A 19,006-nucleotide genomic window follows, 5' to 3' on the forward strand; every position below is an offset into this window, starting at 1 on the left:
TGTATGATTTTCGCAGATTTCACTATAATACTTGATTTTTTTTGGACATTATCAAGATTAAGTTGGAGCGTTAGTTCAGAATCGATCACTAAGTCCTGACCATAGTTAGAAATTCGGTTTATGTCAAATTCATTCTTTTTAGTAAATCAAATCTTCTAAGAAGTTTGGTACCTCTTTACTGGTGTAACTTTAAATACTGCCTAATTTCAATGTACGAATTGACTTGGAATATGAATAAAAAATTTGTACATATGAGATCTCAACAGAACAATTGAAATCTTATAAAATTTTCTTACAAACCTAAACATACTTGTATAAAATTATTTTATCATCTACTGGCGCTTTTAATACAACATTATAAACGCAAAACATACTCTCTTTTAAGTCTTTAACTGAGTAAGATTTTGCCAACCAAGACTCATTTACAAAACAGCTAGGGAGCCTCAGAGAGAACTCAAAAAGATGGTGAAAAATTGACACATCTATCAATAATCTTGGGCTTAGGTGATAGTTAAAATCGTGTAGTATAAAGGGAGGAAAAATAAATAAATTAACATGCAAGATTAAGATGGAAAGAAAATTATAAAAAATAATAATAACAATAATTAGGACTGTTTTTACCCCACTTTACATAATAGTTTTGATTTGTTTACTTTGAAAAGCAAATTACACTTTCATCCCCTATGGTATGTCATAATTCTATGTTGGGCCCCCTAATGTTTTGACAATTATTAAACTTACCTCCCCTATTGTTATGTAACAGCCTAACAGGCTTAACTACTTCCTTTTATTTTATTTTCTGTCAATTAAACAGTTAAAATGAGTTTTTTTTTTACCTTTTATAAAGACTATTTTACCCTTTTTAAAGGTCAATTCTTTTCCATTAATAAAAATATCCTTAATGAAAACGTAAGAGAGAATGTTTAGATGGGGGCATTTTTATTTTTTCAATGAAAGAAAGATAAAATAAGAGAATAAAATAGCATCCATGTATGTCATAGGGGGAAGTAAGTGTAATTGTCAAGACTTTAGAGGGTCAACATAGAATTATGCCAAAAACCATAAGGGGTCAAAGTGTAATTTACTCAAAATGGAATAAATCATGAATAATCAGAAAGGTTCAGAAAACCAACAAATTTTTCCAGCATGGAAGTCTCAATCATTTCTTGCAATATTTGGAAAGTTCTTTATGGTTCACAAATTATTCGAATAAATGCTGCTTACATGGTCCTGAGTCCTGACAACATTGTTATAAGAAAAAAGAAGGGGTAAATTTCTTCTTTGGGACAATGAGCCAAACTCATGTCTTGGTCAAAACTATCAGATAAATTCTTCTTTGCCATTGATTTGTTTACAGAGCACCCATTTAATAGTTTTTTTTAATAAGTATAATTAATTCATTAATAGAAAGAAAGATTACAGCCATCGCCAACACTAACTAAAAAAACGCCTAACTATCACACAAAGAATCTCATTTAAACACAAAAGTCCTCAAAAAACCAGCCCAAGAACACTAAACAAAACCTACTAGAATGAAGAGTCTACCCCCTTGAAAACTCTCTTATTCCATTTCATAGTTGCAAGTGTGGATGCTTCAGATTGCTCTTTAACAGAGAAAATTAAATAGAGGGATATCTGAACTTACATTGTTGTTGTTTAATCATAATTCGAACTTCAGATCTCCCTATCACTCACACATAGAGATCACCGGGATTGGTCAAAAGGCACACCAAAACAAGATAATATACGATCCTTGTTTTACTCTCTTTTTGCCACCATTTAGATTCAATTTTATCCAGCAGAGCCTGCAAATAATCCAATTAGTGCTACAAATCTAGGGAAATAACTTGTCTAAGAGAAAATATTTTCTGAAAATTCAATTAAAGAATTTTATCAAGTCATGATCACTAAGAAATGTATGGTTGCAGAGAAAATATTTTCTTGGAAAAACGGTATTGAGAAAATAAAGTTGCTCAAAAAATAAGAATAGGTTTTTAGTTTTAGGGGTGAGTAATCATTAGCAAATAACATTAGGATTTTTCCTTCCTGTGGGGAGAGAATTTTGTGGAGGTTCCTTCCTTTTGCTACCACTTGGGGGGGTTAAAGGAATAAGAGAATTTTCAAGGAAACAGAATCGTCTTTCCTGGACATTGTGTTACACATTCTTGGGTGGTGGTTTTTTGGTGCAAGTTATACCCCGACTTTAGGGGATTTTGTTTTTAGATTGGACACTATGAATGTTAGTTAGTTAAGTGCTTTTGTCCTTTTTCTTTCTTTTGGTTGGTCATCTCAACCGCCGGTTGTATATTTTCTGATCTTTATAAATTTATAATTACAAAAAAAATATGTTGTAGAATATAGTAGGATGACAATGAAATTGAAATCCAATTTTCAACAAAATATACCCATCAAGGTCTACCAAGTAATATACAAATCTCAAAATTATGGAGTCAAGCCGTATATGCAATTAAAAAATGCTTCAATAATGTAAAAGCCACCATATCCAATGTAAAAGACATACCTTATTGTTCTGAATGCAACAAGGAGCCATTCTCTATGTTAGCCTCTAGGTTACAGCCTCTGTAAGGTTATTAAAATTATTAGATCCAAATAAATTGAAACATGGATAGGAGAAAGAGCAATAAATTGAAATAAGGTAATTAGTACACCTCTCTGCAGCTTCTCTTTTGATTTCTTCAATGTGATTCTCGATACTAGCACATGCAGTTTGGATCTCTATGTTCTTCTCACATAGCTCCTTCCATTGCACAGACAATGCATTAAGCTCGACTGCTGTGTTTAGCTGCTCACATCAAGAAAATTAATATAATTATCAAATCAAAAATATCAACCAAATTTATATTGGGAAACACCCTCTAACTTAGTAAGATTAAAAACCTACTAAGTGTAGTTGAGCTTAAATGGATTACCCAATTGGCAATCCAACACCACATCCCCTCTAGATTTCACGGAAAAACTCAAGATAAAAAAATTAAATAATTAAAAAATTAAAAATTAAAAATTAAATAATTGGGCTTGATCCAAGGTTTTGAAAATGGACGGCTATTGAACTCCAACCAAACTCCGAAATTTAAAATTAAAATATAATGGTGAAAAATAACCTTTTCTAAGATTTTTTTAAAGTTATAGAATTTTGTGTTCTATATCCCTCTAGCATCGGATCATGTTTTTGGACGCCACAAGCTGAGCTCAACGAAGGTTTGAAAACTTAGTAGGACTAGACTTACTCAGTTATTGTCATTTTACTATATAATAAATTAAATAAAAATAAAAATAAAAAAGACAAAGAAGAAGAAGCAATTAACATTCATATATGTAGAAATGTGGTCTTAAGCATTAAAGATCACCTGATGGTATTTCCTTTCACGGTTTACAACTTCAATCCTTTCATTGTATTCTAGAGCTATTGCTTGCATCCTGTGCAGAAGACAATGGGGATGCAAGTCATGAGAAACAAACATAAAATGAAATGTGAACGACAAGAAGAAACAATCATAACCTTTTGAAGCAAGTAAATTCCAGCACCGCTTCTTGAGATGAAATGTGGCAGACTTTACAAATATTAGAATCATACAGTTTAACAAATTAGCAAAATATGGATGTCCAAATATAAATCAACCTATATAACAAGGATACCATGTTTTTCGAGAAAATGCAAGTCAATCATGAATGTGTTATACAAACATGTCCACAAATATTAGTTCCTATCATTACTTGTTTTACTAAGCATTTTATAACTACAGAGTATATCAACCATGCATTTTTTTTAATATTTCTTTTGTACTTCTTGGAATTATACTATATGCCTTTCAAAGCAATTGAGAGAGCAGGAGCTTTGACACCTGTCCATGCCTGAAACCAGGGCCCAACTTCCTTTTCAGGAGTTGTCCTTTAGAAATGTTCTTGATACCACCTATAAGGAGCAGATTTTATTACATACAATCAGAGTTTTAAATTAGATCATACCTTTCAAAACCAAACCCTGCCAAATGGGAAAGAAATACCCTATTATAATTGAATCCATTCAACCGGAAAAGAAATGAAACAACAGACAAACAATGGAAAAAACCAAAAAACACCACTCAATAGAAGATAAGTTAATTGTAAGAACCATCTCCATCTACAACATCCCACCTACAAGGAATATCCCTTTGATTTCAAGTCAGGGATATACCTTGTAGGTGGGATGTTGTAGTTGGAGATGGTTCTTACAATTAACTTATCTTCTGTTGAGTGGTGTTTTTTGATTTCAAGTCACTGATATTCCTTGAGACATATTTTGTGTAGGTTCAACTCCTTTATTTCTGGTGGAGTTAGCTTCTCTCTCAAGGGGTTCTAATCGAATTATATGCGTCAATAGGACAATCAGGAACATGCATACTGCTAATCACATATGCTTGATTTTTGACTTGTTGCGTTGGATATGATCTTAATAAATCCATCAACGCCTCCTATCCTAGTTACGCTTTTTTTTTCCTCAGGTTAAACAGTTGTTTATTGATGCTATCTATCCAACCTTTTAGATAATATATTAAAAAATCATCGGTTTACATCTTTGCTGATGGCCCCAATAGCTTCTTACATAACCATCTAATCAAGCACAGTTTTCTAACCTAAGGATTCAAAAATCCTAATTCCTTGAGCACATGCAATCCTCTCAGTTGCCCTTGTCCTATATTCAGTTAATGTGGTCCCTAAATTAAAATGATTCTAATATAGTGAATAGATTTACCTGCAATGCCACCTCCAAAATGTTCAATTGGCCTATTCAAGTCAAATGTTATTGCATCCATTTTAACCCTTATTTTTATTTTATTTTTTCTTTGGAAAACAAAAGTCAGTTCTAAAGAAAACTATACTGAGTGAGGAACTCTTTCTTACTTGAATAATCAACATAAAATCAAATAATTTGAAAAGAAATTATTATTAACATTTAATTTTACTGTCAAAAGCACTAAATTCTTCATAGTGATTGCTCTACAGAGAAACATTCCTCGTGTTTTGTCAGAGCGAAATGATTAATGAACTATGTAAGAGAAGTGAGAAGTGTGCCAAGTAGATATTACAGTGAGACACCAAAATTTGACTGAAAAGCTTTGACCTATTCAAGAAAAAGTCAAATTAATGAAACATTCTTTTGTTACCAAAATAGATAGTAAATATTTTCCAAATGATATGTTATCTTATAAGAGTACCTTGAGTTTAGTCAACATCTTAAGAACATCAAGAATCAGAAATTTAATAATGCGAACTATAAAGATTATGAACATGAATCAGATGGAACTAACATCAAAGAATTGACAAGGACGACGCACAGAAAATAGTGTTCACTTATAAGACCATGCAAAAGCATTCTATATAGAATCCAGAATAAACCTAGACAAAAATGCCTCAAGTCGTTGGTTGTGATGTTTCCAGATATCAGCACCATGCTTCGACATCAGGTCCAGGTTTTCCAGTCTGCAAAATTGAGCAATCAATGCAATTGTCATATCCCTTCTCAGTGTATTGTACAGTGGACAAAAAATCTAAATATGGAAGAATGAAATTTACTTAAATGAGGCAGATGTGTTTCAATGTCCCATTATGATCTATTTAATTAATAACAGTTACAAAGAAAAAATGGTTAAAGTGGAACTACAAAAGGCTGATAGATAGAATTTTCCAAAAGTTTCTTTAGCCTATAATAATAAACCTATGCTTGTGGTAGCAGGGGGTATCTGCAGGGATAAGTCACACTTCCAAAGGGGGCTGGGATACCCTCTAGCATAAAAATAAAATCAAAATCAAACTTATGTGGTTTTGTGCAGAAAAGAAAAAGAGTAAATGACGTGTATATATGTGTGTGTGTGTGTGTGTGTGTGCGCGCGTACTATACCAGTGACTATCCAAATTATTGAAAAAACACAATTTAATTGTGACTTCTTCAATAATATGGACCTGTAGTTACTTCTTGTTGATAAATGAATGATATCAATATGGGGGGTGGTGATTAATTGTTGTATAATTTGATGATATAACATGAGAACATCGCCAAGTAGGAACAATTACGCAACCCTACATTCAAATCTGTCTAAAGCATGTCTTATGTTAATTCTAGTGTGTTCATATCCGCTCTCACAGACTCAATCCACGTTTTTTTTTCCGTCATCTCTCTTTTAGAACATTCCACTAGCACATTCCTTGTAACCAGGGTACAATTGTCTTAGTTGAACATGAGCAAACAATATCAATCAACCTTCCCCTAGTGTGTTTCTAACCATCTCGATTATAGCCGGAGGTTCAGGAATCAATAATATAGGAGGTAACAGAGTGAACCTGGGTGTAAGCATGTAAGCAAAAGCATGTGCAGATATTTTTTGGCATTGAGAGTTAACAGAAGCCTTGAGGACAGCAAGGTGTTGACTGTTAAATTAGATCTTCAATGGCTTGGCCCCTTGGGCCTAACATCCCTGTAACAATAGAGCTGATCCCCCCCTCCTCCCCCCACACCACAAAAAAATAAAATAATAACAAAATTATTTACACTTGTAATCTTCATATTTGGATGGGGATGAGGATCTAGATGTTTCTCTTGTGCATCTTCTTTTTCCACAGTGGTTGCACAGTTTTTTTTTTTTGTTTTAATTTGCAAACATAGTCATTGGATAGCCTCATATTCAATCTATATCATTGGATTATGGGATTGATCAAACGTTGGAGAACTTGGAGCAAAATGTCACCACTATTGAGCCATTGGATTAGGATGGGACTGATGTGCATGCAAGAGATGGGATCTCCATCCTTTTACATCATCTCTTTCAGTCCTTTCGCATCATGGAGTCCTTAGGGGTCTACACCACCAATTAAAGTTGTCCAAACAATGCAGCCATTTGAGTTGATTTAAGACACCTAACCTTTGGAAATGTGATTTTGGACGTTTCTAACATGCCGTGCTCCAAGTTCTCCATTTGAAAACAAAATCTTCAAAGAACACGCCTTTAAAATCTGGCCACATCTTACGCCAAAAGAACATGAGACCCAAGATGTTTAGAATTAGCTCTTGGGTAGATGTTTCCAAGCCTTTGAAAATCCTATTGTTTCTCTCCAACCAATAACCCCCAAGTAGTGGCAAAAGGAAGAATTTTCCTTCTCCCCACGAACATAGAGGAATCCCAACTTTGGAAAAGAGAGAGAGTCGAATTAGAAAGAACAAGGGATCTTGAAAAGGCCAAAGAAGTGGGACCACACAAGAGATGATAAATTATAATGAATTAATTTGTGGTCCACTGATTCGCCATCCAAGTTACAAAGAAAGAAAAAAATTTGTAGTCACAAAACCCTTCGAATTAAATTGTCAAAAGTTGGTCATTTCCGGAGCATGGCTAACCAAGCAAAAAAAAAAAAAACGCACCTTGGAAGGTACTTTCAAACCCTAAATGAATGTTGTGGGAAAATGATCAAGAGAAATACAAGGAGTGTACAATCCAGAGGCAAAAGACTTAATAGTAAATATATTGCTTTTCGTTCATGTCCACTCCCTTCTGTCGTCGTCCACAGATGTCCATTGAACCTGATCAAGGTGAGTCATCAAGTATGTCAAATCTTAAAGTTCCTAATCGTTGAAGTCCCTCCTGAAACCCAGATCCCACATAGGTTCGATTCCATCAAGGTTCAAGAAGGCATTGCACGACATTCCTTTTTTTGAGGAAAGCTCATAGAGCCTGGGAAATTGATGGTGCAAGGCTGAGGCACCACACCACCAGTCCTCCCAAAATCTCACCCTATCACCTCTGCCCACCCTAAATCTAAGCCATTTCTAAAATCCTCCCCAACTTTCAAAATCCCTTTCCAAAGACTGCAGCCATATAGTAATTTCGTGTACTCACCCTCCCAGCCAAACTGCTTCTCACCATACTTATACTTAATGACCTTCCTCCATAACATTGAAGTTTCCTCTCCAAACCTCCAAACTACTTCCCTAACAATGCCCAATTCGCCACTCTAAAACCTTTAATTCCTAGGCGCCCGTTCTCCTTAGATTCGCAAATCACCTTCCTATTGACAAGGTGTATCTTCTTCGCCCCATTTTTGTCATTCCAAAGGAAGTCTCTGATCATTTTTTCCAATCTCTCTTCCTCACTCCTGGGAATGGTGAACAATGATAGGTGATGGACCGGAATACTCGCCAAGGTGTATTGATTAAGATGAACTTACCTCTCTTAGACAGATATCTCACTTTCCAAGAACTCAGCGTCCTATCTGTGCGCTCCTACATTGAATCCCAAATGGATTTTACATCTAAATTCAGAGCCTAACAACAAACCTAGGTAGGAAGTTAGTAAGGTTTCCCTTTGGAATCCAAATATCGCCACCCATCTAGGCACTCCCACATCACAGCCAATCCCAAAAAATTTGCTTTTCCTAAAATTAATCCTCAACCTCAACATTGCCTCAAAACAACACAACACACCCCTCAAGCACCACACCTGACTATAGGAGGCATACAAGAATACTAAGGTATCATCGGCAAATTAAATAAATGACACAATTGAATATTCGGCTCTTACAAAAATGCCTGAGATCTCTCCTAGGTCATCGACCATTCTAAGGAAGCGACCCAGCACTTCTACCACCAAAACAAATAACAACGTGGATAGACAGTTCCCCTGTCTAAGACCACGAGAGCTTCTAAAGAAAACCAATCGGGCTACCGTTCACCAAGATTGAAAACAAGGTTGTGGTAACACACTTCATCACCCCCTCTATTCAATTCTCCCTAAATCCCATGTGCCTCATCAAGTACGTTAAGAAATTCCAATTCACATGGTTATAAGCTTTGTGCATATCAATTTTGCACATAAGTCCCGATTTCCCCTGTTAGTTCCATATTTTATTAATCTCGAGACTAATGTTGAGTGTCAGATTGCATTTGAAGACGTATGAATACCCCAGTAAAGCCGCTCAACCTCATGCACCTCGACAAAAAGTCCCAATGTGTGTACAAAGCCTAAAAGGTAATGAGACCACCTAAACCATTCCCCAACATTTAGATGATTGTTAAGTCAATCCATATTATTTTGGTAAACCTATTTATCAACCCTTTCACTCATTGGATCTTTCATGAACCAAAAATGGTCAAAAATAGGACATTAGAAATTTGACCACCCTAAGACCATCCTCCACCCCTGGTGATTGTTTGGGAACCTTATATAGGCAAGATCTACTGCACCTCTGAACCGTTTCATCATCAGACTTCTCGAGAGCTCGTTTTGGCCCGAAATGGAAAAAAGTATTTTGGTAATTTTACCGCCTTAGGCCATGGCCCACCCCTTAGTGACAGTTTGGGGACCTTCTACTAAGTAAGATCTACAAGATCCCTGAATGATTTGTCAATTGGAACTTCCGGGAGAAAGTTATGGCCAAAATGGTCGAAGAGTGGCCTTTTAGGGGAATTTCAGGTGGCTACCAGTGCCGCCAGCAACAAGTGTTAAATGGTCATATTTTTAACTATTGCAACACGAAAACCCCTCTAATGGCTTTAAAACTCACTTTTGAGCTCATTAGAGAGTTGGATCATTGGCTAGAAGAGTGGCTCTCCCCTCTCCATTCTTAGAGAGCATTCTCTACACTATTGCAAGATTATATCTTGGTTGAATGCACCCTCAACCCAAACAACTACCATGAGAGCTTAGCATTTGGTGAGCCTACCCTCCACCTATGTAGATCACTCACTTGATCCCACTCCCACCATTAAATCCTTTCCTTATACACACATTGGTACATTCATAGAGTAAGAAGCAAAGGGAGAAAATGAAAAGAGTGATCATAAGAAGCCGACGAACTCGAAAGCTTATTTGAAGATTCAACCGTCGAGACAAACTTGTGAGCGAAAGGACTCAAAGAACTCAAGATCACCATTAGCAAACACTAAGCATTGAGTGAGTCCTTGTTATTTTGATTTTTCATTTCCAAATCTATGTATGAGGTTACTTGGTTCAGCCTTCAAAAACTAAACTCTTGTTAGAAAAAAAGATTCTTGACAAGAGTAGAGGTTCGTGAGTTTCCGAGGAACAAAACTCACAATTTCGAGAAGATGCGTTCTCTCGATCTAAAAGTTTTAGAATTTAGCCTAAGTATAAAAATTCTATGTAAAAGGTTTGAGGTGAACTATAAACTTCTTTGATAGTGAACACCAAGTACCTAGGTAGGAACCTTGAGAGTGGATGTAGGCACATTGCCGAACCACATAAAATACTTGTCTCGTGTCTGTGAAAACGGCTCTATTAATTTGCACTTACATGAATGAACACTATGAATGAATATTATGCCATGTATGACATGTCATAAATGTTTAAATTCTACATGAACAACTGTTGCATTGCAAACTACCATGAGAATGGATGTAGGCACATTGCTGATCCATTAGATATCTTATGTCTGGTGCATGTTTTTATAACTCCGCAATATACACTTGAATGTTTTGAATGGCAGTGATGCCATGAATGCCGACTAGATAAATCGTATATGAATATGCCATTGAATGACATGATTAAATGAAGGATTAAATTCCAAATGTATTTTTATTAATTGCAGTTTAGATACATAAGTGCAAAATCGAGGTTAGGTGAATGACTTAAAACACATAGTCAAATTATCAATCTAAGTTAAAATTGTATGGATCGAAAGATATTTTAATTATCCTATTCACCCCCCCCCCCCCCCCCACCTCTAGGACTAAACACGGTACAAAGCCCGAAATTTTCATCCTTGACTTGCTTCTAGAGTCAATGCACTCATTTCCAAATATTGCAGCCATACGATAATTTCATTTAGATTAAATACTTACACTTGATTTCCTAAGAAATAAGATTGGGGAATGGGCTATTTTTTGACATATTATCATTTATTCATTATGTAAGAAGTCACATAATTAGTTAGGGAGACATTTCCCAAATTTCTTCTTATAAAGGGATTTGATTATACTTGTGTTGATGATTCTTTATTTTCTTCTAAGTGTCCAATATAAATTTCAAAAGTAACACCAATTATAATCGCTTGTAAGATATAGTCAAAGATTCTCCTTTACCTTTCAGAAAATTTATTAATACTAGTAGATGGCGTGCGCAAATGCACATGTATTACAAAAATTAGGATTTATGCATGATTAACTTTTTTCAATAAAAATACTTTTAAATAGATAATCTAATTCTATGTCATATTTTATCCTTTAATATAATTTAAAGGCCTTTCATAATTTAAAATATTAAGTAAGGTGACTTTGAAGATAATATAATAAAATGATATTTTTTTATTTTTGAAAACAAACAAAAGTAGTTGTTGTTATGGTTTGTGGAGCCTGATGGTACTAGTCGGCAAGGAGTATTTTTCATCATTCCACGGTTTTTTGTAATTTTACTTGTATTAAATAAAAAACGAATTACGTTTTCTTGTAGGTGTATATTTCTCTTTATTTGGCAAAAGAGAGTAATCTATAACAGAGTTTTTCTTCATAGTGGAATAAGGGTGGGTATGTGGATTATAGGGGTCGTGGATTGTAATTGTACTAGAGTTCACCCGTGCCTATGGCATGAGCATTAGGTAAAAGCAAAAAAATAAAGTGAGTAAGTGGTGGCAATTTTAACACGCCCCGCGAACACGACTTGAAAATAACACGAAATTAGTGGGTTTTGATCAAAGCCTAATTAAGTATGGGGTATTATTGAAAAATTTTAAGGTTAAATGAGTAAAAGATGAAAAACAATAAAATACGTTAAAGGGGTAAAAGAGGAAATATAGTAAAGTTATAGAAGTTTAAGTGTAAAAGAAATAAAGTGAGTCTCACAAAACTATAGCGTGATGGGAGGGTTAAGGGCATAAAATTGAAAAAAAAAAAAAAAGTTAGAAGGGTATTATTAAAGAATTTGGGGTTAAAGGAGTAGAAGATGAAAAACAAGAAAATGGGATAAAAAGGGTAAAAAAAAGAAATATAATAAAGTAGTTAAATAATAAAGTGGGTCCCACACAAAGGCTCGTGTCCCATAACTCTACCAACTCAGTTGTGTTTTATTATATAGATTCTTTTTGACAAAAATGACAACAAACACCCATTCGGCCTTCTCTCATTATAATAGTAAAGATAGAAGCTCTCATGCAGGTTTCTTGGAGATCTTGGGCTTTTTGTACCTTTGGTCACAACAACACAGAGTTTGCGGGAGTTACATTTCATGACTTTATGTTTAGATGGGACTCTCTTTGTAATCTTTGATGTTTTAATTTCTTTCGCTTTTCCAACTTATTGAGGCTGCCTCGGCCTCTTTGTATTTTGTTCTTCCACTTTTCAATATATTATACTTTTCAAAAAAAAAAAATAGTAAAGATAGAACATCAACATCTAATATATGACCAGTGATGCAAAAGTGCCAAACAAGTTCCTAAAGTATTAAGCTAAGGAACATGTGCATGAACCTGTAAAACTATAAGTCATCTAATCATCTTCATTCTCAAAGCCATTTTTCTTCAACAATGATATAATAATATTTTGCTATTGTCCCTTAATATTGGTTACCTTATTATCTGATGCTGCAGTGAGCTTTGAGCATTTTCAAGGTGTTGTCTCCAAGCATTGGAATCATTGCGTTTGTATACGGGTGGTGGTTCTAGTCCATATCGAGTTATGTCCAATGTTGCAGGAGGCTTGCCAGCTCTAACACGTTCATATTCTTTTGCAAGCATAGGGTGATTCTGAAATGTAATTTCTAGAATTAGACAAGATATAGCTACCATATTGCACAATAATAAAGAGAGATTATATTTCCACACCAACTTTTGCCAATGCCACCCCATTTCATATGTAAATCACCAAAGAATTAACATACATCTTGGGGTGGCATTAGCAAAAGTTGGTGTGGCAATAGCAACTCTCTAAATAATTTATATATATATATTTTATGTGTATGATAAAGAGATATTCCACCTCCTACGAGTTTTTAAAATCATGTAAGCCACAATATAGTTAGGCAGCAAGATTCGTGTCGTCTAGATCAAAGAGAAAAATAATCATTGTAAGGTAGGTAAATAACAAGACCAGTACACAAACATCAAAATTCATCTCAGTTATAACCATAAAGAAAAGCTAAAAGGTAGTGTGCATGAAATCCAGAAACATAATTGTCTTCACTATCCGTCTATTTCCTGGAGAATTCGTTTTTTTTTTTTTTTTTTGGATTTAGTAAAAGCACATTTAGTCAAGGAGGAAAAGTATGCCCAAAGAGATGATACAACAAATAACTCCTCAAATCTCTAAAAAGGTCCCACTTAAAAAGAAAATCGTCAACAAGAGAAACACTAAAACTCCCCGTTTTGCTTACACTAATGATACATAAAACTTACAATGACAAAAATGGTTTCCTGAAGAGACTGGTCTTCTCTATTGAAGATTCTGCAGTCCCTTTCTTTCCATCAGCCCCAACAAACTGCAAAAGGGGCCATCTTCCAAAGGAACCTCTCTCTACCACACATGTCCAGTGGCCTCCAGCTTTGGAAAACACTAATAATCTTACTAGGGAAGCACCAAGACACATAGAACAATAAAAAAGAATAACTATCACACAGAACGGGAGCAATGAAAAAGCAAATGATCCACAATTCCCCATTAGATTTTCACATGAAGTAAAAGTCCACAGAGACAATGCCTCCTCCCCTAAGATTGTCAAGAGTAGAGCGTTTCGTCAAAGAAGCCATCCACACGAAGAAAGAGACTTTTGATGGGATTATGGGGATCCAAATTGCTTTGTTTGGGAAAGGACCCATATCGCCCTTGAAAGCATGGTAGAAAGATTTTACCAAAAACTTACCTTCACAGGGACCAAAGCAAATCCTATAGTCCACTTGGTGAGCAAAGTGAAGGAGTTAAGAATGTTCAAAAGGGAAGCAACCTCCTGAATCTCCTAGTCATTGAAACTTCTCCAAAAACCAAGATCCCAAGACGAGTTTCCTCCATTAGGAGCATCTCCAACTAGTTTTCAAAACTTCAAATATAGAGATGGAGACCTCCGAACCTAACTCCAACCAATCTTCATTTTTGGAGTTATTACTCCTCTATATCACTGTTCACACCTTCAAATATAAAGGGGGAGGGAGAAATTTTTGAAGTGGCTCTCTAAATCACTATTTACCTTTTTTTAAATACTTATTTTCTCCTCATTTCTCATAAATGCCATTTTTGACCTTCTCTTTTCATGTAACATATTTTAAATACCATTTTTGTCCTCTTTTCTTTTCAATTTTTTCAAGTGAATGAATATTGTTTTAAAGGATGAATGGTGATTTAAAGAGGGGTCTGGTTGGAGTTCAAAGTGGTTTGGAGGGGATTTCCATCTTCAAATTTGAAGAAGATGCCAATTTGATAGAAAAAAATTTAAGACTTGGGTTGGAGATGCTCTAAGAAGTAGGAAGGAAGAGACAGACCAAGATTTTTTATTTATTTATTATTTTGTAAACCACTCATGAAACCAAGATCCCAAGACTAGTAACCTCTTAATCATGTTCATTTAATGTTTGCAATCATCCATGTGTATGGTGATTGAATCAAACAATGGTATAAGATAATGGACAAATCAAGACTCCAGGTACTTTTTCAAAATAATCTCTCTAAAATTTTAAACAAGCGTTGTGAAACTATAATAATGTCTTATAATTACCTCGAAATTCGATTTGGGTGCTACTGGGAGATCCTTAAGGAAATCTGCAGGTTTCTTGGTGCTTCTCCGCATCTCTTCTTCAACTAATCTGTCAACATCTTCTTTCACACTTGGGTCACCGTACTCATCATCAATGTAAGGCAATGAGTCAATAATTTCTTCCCTTGAAGTGCCAGCCCAGGTTGGATGAGAAACTGTTGGAGGAGCCTCAAGCATTAAAATATCTCCAGTTTTCGCCATTGTTAGACAGATGTTGCGAAAGTAAGATATCAATCCTCTGAAAACCAGATATTTCGATTTCGATTGCAACCCAAGTTCCCAATAAAGGGGTTTCTTCTTCTCGCAAACCCTAGGTCTCGATCGAAGGAGGAGTTGAGTACTTGAGTTGAGGGGTATCAATGGGTCGGTTCCCGTTCGGTTCGGAAGAAAATTACAACCATAACCATTAGATTTTTTCGGTTCCGGTTCTTGTGGATTCCGAGTCCGATTCTAAAATAAGTGGAACCGAACCGGAACTAGAACCCTAAAAAAATCACACCCGTCTGTTCCCATTCTCAAGAATTGAATGGCAGAAAAAATATTAAATCATTAAAAAAAAAAAATTTCTTCTAAAAAATAATATATCTACGTAATATCAATTTAATAATAATTTATTTCACAAAAAATATGATTTAATTAAAAAAATTCCCAAAGTTAAAATTCATCTTCTTTACAAATAATAAACTTTAAGAAGAGAAAACCCATTTTAAGCTCAAATATTTAGTTAATATGAAAAATTGAAGAACCTTAATATAGGAAAATCTTAAATTGTGTATAATGTAAAAAATAAATAATAAATTAAATCGGTTTCGGGTACCCATCGGATAGAACCTAATGGTTCTAATTCTTATCGATTTGGTTTCATATTAGACTCAACTCTAATCGGTTCTAACAAAAAGGGAATTGAAACCAGGGTTTTCGGTTCCGGGTAAATAGGTACCCATTGACACCCCTACTTGTGTTGCCTTGCTGTGATGAAAGATTATATTGGCACACTAACTTTTACTTATAACACACCACTCATTTTAAAATTGAATTGTTCCTTAACCCTTATTAGATTGGTGTGTTATAAGTAAATAGTGATGCATTAAAAGAAGTTTTCGAAACAAAATCATGAAAAATGAACTTGATTTAAGATATTTACATTTTATTAATATAATCAGGGATTTCAATAGGTACCTATTTACTCAAAATCGAAAACCCTAGTTCTGATTTCCTTTTTATTGAAACTGATTAAAGTCGAGTCTAATATGGAATCGAACCAATTGGAATCGGAACCATTAGGTTCTATCTGATGGGCACACGCGGGTACCAACAACCGATTTATTTTGTCATTTTTTTTACATTATACATGATTTAATGTTTTCCTATATTTTAAAAGGGTCAAAATCCATTGACCCCTAAGAATGATTGATGAAAAAACACATGATCTCAACCCTTTAAATGCAAAATTCGATGGTTGAGATTTATTCTCAGGATAAGTATCTCTAAGATTTGTGTTATCAAGATACTCATACATCTCAACCGTTGGGTTTTGCATTTAAAGGGTTGGGATCATGTGTTTTTTTCATGAGTCATTCTTAGGAATCAACGGATGCTATAGCCCATTTTAAAATTAACATGTATTATATAAAGTTCTTAATTTTTCATATAAACTAAATATTGGAGCTTAAAATGTTGGGTGCACATTGGATCAGACGAAACCAAGAACCAAATCAAATCAAGGCATTTTGGTTTGGTTTGGTTTGGTTCGGTATTTTTGTTTATCAGTTCGTTTTTTTGGTTTAGTATTTTGAAAAAATCGATTAATTCAATTTGGTTCTTGGTTCAAGGGTATCCTAGAACCAAACCAAACCAAATTTATTATATATATTATAATATTTATACATTTTTTTAAGAAATAAAATTAAATATAACGATTTTTTTATTTCTTTTCTTTCTTTCCAACATATTCGAACTCAACTTGTTATGCTTTCCCATCCTTGTAAAAGCAAAATCCTTTGGTGAAGTGAAACCCTATCAATCGACCAAGGATTCGATTCTCACCGTTGTCGAAAATCTGAAGAGGTATTCTCTGTTTCTCTCTTTCAAGGAATCTCAAATTCCAATTTCTTTTATCAAACAAATAGAAATCCTAAGTAAGTTATTAAGGATTGATACAATATATAGGCACCACGGTTTCAACACTTTTGAAGAGTTTCTTGGAGAGATTAATTTTATTTTATTTTTACTAATTAAATCGAAGAGGTAATAAAATGTCAAAATTGTGCTAATTGCACTTAACGTGTAAATATTAAACTCAAGTTTGCTTTGAAATTTTAAGGGATTTAGTTTCCCTTGAATTCTTTGATAGAGTGGTTCCATTGGGTTTTTTTTTTTTTTTTTATGTGGTTAGTAAACTTCAACCCAAAATAGGTAAAACCCAATTAATGGGGGGAGTGTTGATTTCATGTATTTTAGATTTTGGAAGAATAAGGGAAATTCTTGCAAAATGTATTTGAAATCTTTCAATGGATAGTTGGAAGTTGGAATAACCTATCTTCCACTTTGATTGAACTCCCAAGCCAGTAAACCTTATGCTTATGATTGAAATGTTGAGAAAGAGGGTGTGATCAAGGAGTTCATGTCATGAAGCTAAAATACCTTTTGCATTGATAGTCTTTGGCAGTGAAAGAGCTTAAACCTTTCCTTTTTGATGGCTGAGGTGGTAATCCATTTGAGCAAAATAAACCTTAGAGAGTAAGGCTTAAAATTTTTACTAAGTAAGAAAAATGTTTCTCTTACTTTAATTCTAAAATTAGACAACCCACATAAATATTAGAAAATATTATTTTTCAATAGTAAATTTTAATTTAAAATTTTGAGAGTTGGAGGACATCCAAAGCCAAAAAAATTATTTTTTTTGAATTGATTTTTTTGTAAGATCTGAGTTTTTTCATGAAATCTAAAGGGACGTGGTGTTAGATTACCAAACTAGTATTCCATAAACATAAATCTTTACTAGTGTAGAGATTGGGCATTGACAAGAAACAAGATCAGACGTGTTATACATACAGTCTAAGGCTCAAATCTTTACTAAGTTAGTTAGGAAAATGTTTATCTTTCCTTTATGTAAAGGAACTTCTCTAATCTCAAATAGAATTGAACTTCAAGTTATTATGAAATTTATATCTTATCCATAGAATGATAGAATATTGACTCAGTTATTCTTCAATTCTATTGTTTGTTATATTGGGATGTAAATAATTTCTTTTCTTTTTTGTTAGATGTTAAGTATCGGAGACATGAACATTCTTACTCCTAGTATTGAATCGATTGTTGTTCCTTATTCTACAATTGGCACTGCTACCTCATAAGCAGAAGTAACTCTAAGTCCCACTCGAAAGAAATTTTATAGACCAAAATCTTATGTTTGGGATCATTTTGTCAAAATAAAAAATTATAAATGAGAGAAGGTAAAAAGAGTTAAATGCAATTATTGTGGTGTAGATTATGAGTGTTTAAGTACTAATAAGACTAACACATTAAGAAAATATTTAAGTAAATATTTTAAATATCCCTACAATGATGACAAGAGACAAAAACTCTTATCATTCCAAAAAGTGGACAAGAAAGAAAATAGTAACCTTACCACTTGGAAATTTAATTAAGAGTTGTATAGAGATGCCTTGACTAGGATAATCATTATCGATGAATTACCTTTTAAATTTGTTGAGTTTGAATGATTTTGATACTTTTTTTAAGTGTGTTGCAACCTAAATTTCAATTAGTGTCTCACATCACGGTGGCAAGAGATTGCATACAATTGTATGCAAAAGAGAAGAAGTTGAAAAACTTGTTGAATAGTTATATTCATAGAGTTTCCTTTACGACAAATTTGTGAATTTCTTTACAAAATATCTCATATGCGTACCTTATTGTGTATTTAGTAGATAAAAATTGAAAATTACATCAAAAGATTTAGTTATATTTGCTTCAATGGGGTATATAAAATATGTGTACTATTATGGGATTACATTTTAAATGGTGTGTTCTTGCATATGAGATGTTGTGTGTATATATTGCATTTGATTGTCAAAGATGAGATAATTGATATGCATAATTTGATTGTTAGAATTGGTGGTGTTATAAAATACATTATGAATTTTTTAGAAATAACTCAACAATTGAAGAAGAGTGTTAATCAAAAAAGAATCATATGTAAGAGTTTTTTGCTTCTTGATGTTTCAACTAGGTATAATTCAACATACCTAATATTGGATACT

The 19,006-nt window shown here is 33.9% G+C and overlaps 1 protein-coding gene across 1 annotated transcript; it reads right to left on the reverse strand.

Moving 5' to 3' along the window:
• Positions 1 to 1,318: 1,318 nt before the first annotated feature.
• MOS4 (modifier of snc1,4) lies at positions 1,319 to 15,113 on the reverse strand. Its single transcript, XM_086434227.1, has 7 exons — positions 14,703 to 15,113; positions 12,569 to 12,744; positions 5,398 to 5,481; positions 3,369 to 3,438; positions 2,670 to 2,803; positions 2,522 to 2,580; positions 1,319 to 1,805 (listed from the first exon to the last, which is right to left on the reverse strand). Exons 1-6 carry the CDS (start codon positions 14,940 to 14,942, stop codon positions 2,523 to 2,525), a joined length of 762 nt encoding a protein of 253 aa, XP_086290353.1. The 5' UTR covers positions 14,943 to 15,113; the 3' UTR covers positions 1,319 to 1,805; position 2,522.
• Positions 15,114 to 19,006: the final 3,893 nt, after the last annotated feature.

The sequence above is a fragment of the Akebia trifoliata genome, chromosome 3 (genome assembly GCF_017979445.1).
Source record: "Akebia trifoliata isolate Shusen 1 chromosome 3, ASM1797944v1, whole genome shotgun sequence".
Lineage (NCBI taxonomy): Eukaryota > Viridiplantae > Streptophyta > Magnoliopsida > Ranunculales > Lardizabalaceae > Akebia > Akebia trifoliata.

Excerpts from the sequence above, each read along its gene's own strand:
- MOS4 (XM_086434227.1), bottom strand. The coding sequence starts at position 14,942 with ATGGCGAAAACTGGAGATATTTTAATGCTTGAGGCTCCTCCAACAGTT. Across the intron at positions 12,745-14,702 it reads CACCCAAATCGAATTTCGAG|AATCACCCTATGCTTGCAAA; the intron begins GTAATTATAAGA and ends ATTACATTTCAG. Across the intron at positions 3,439-5,397 it reads CTTGAGGCATTTTTGTCTAG|GATGCAAGCAATAGCTCTAG; the intron begins GTTTATTCTGGA and ends TCTTCTGCACAG.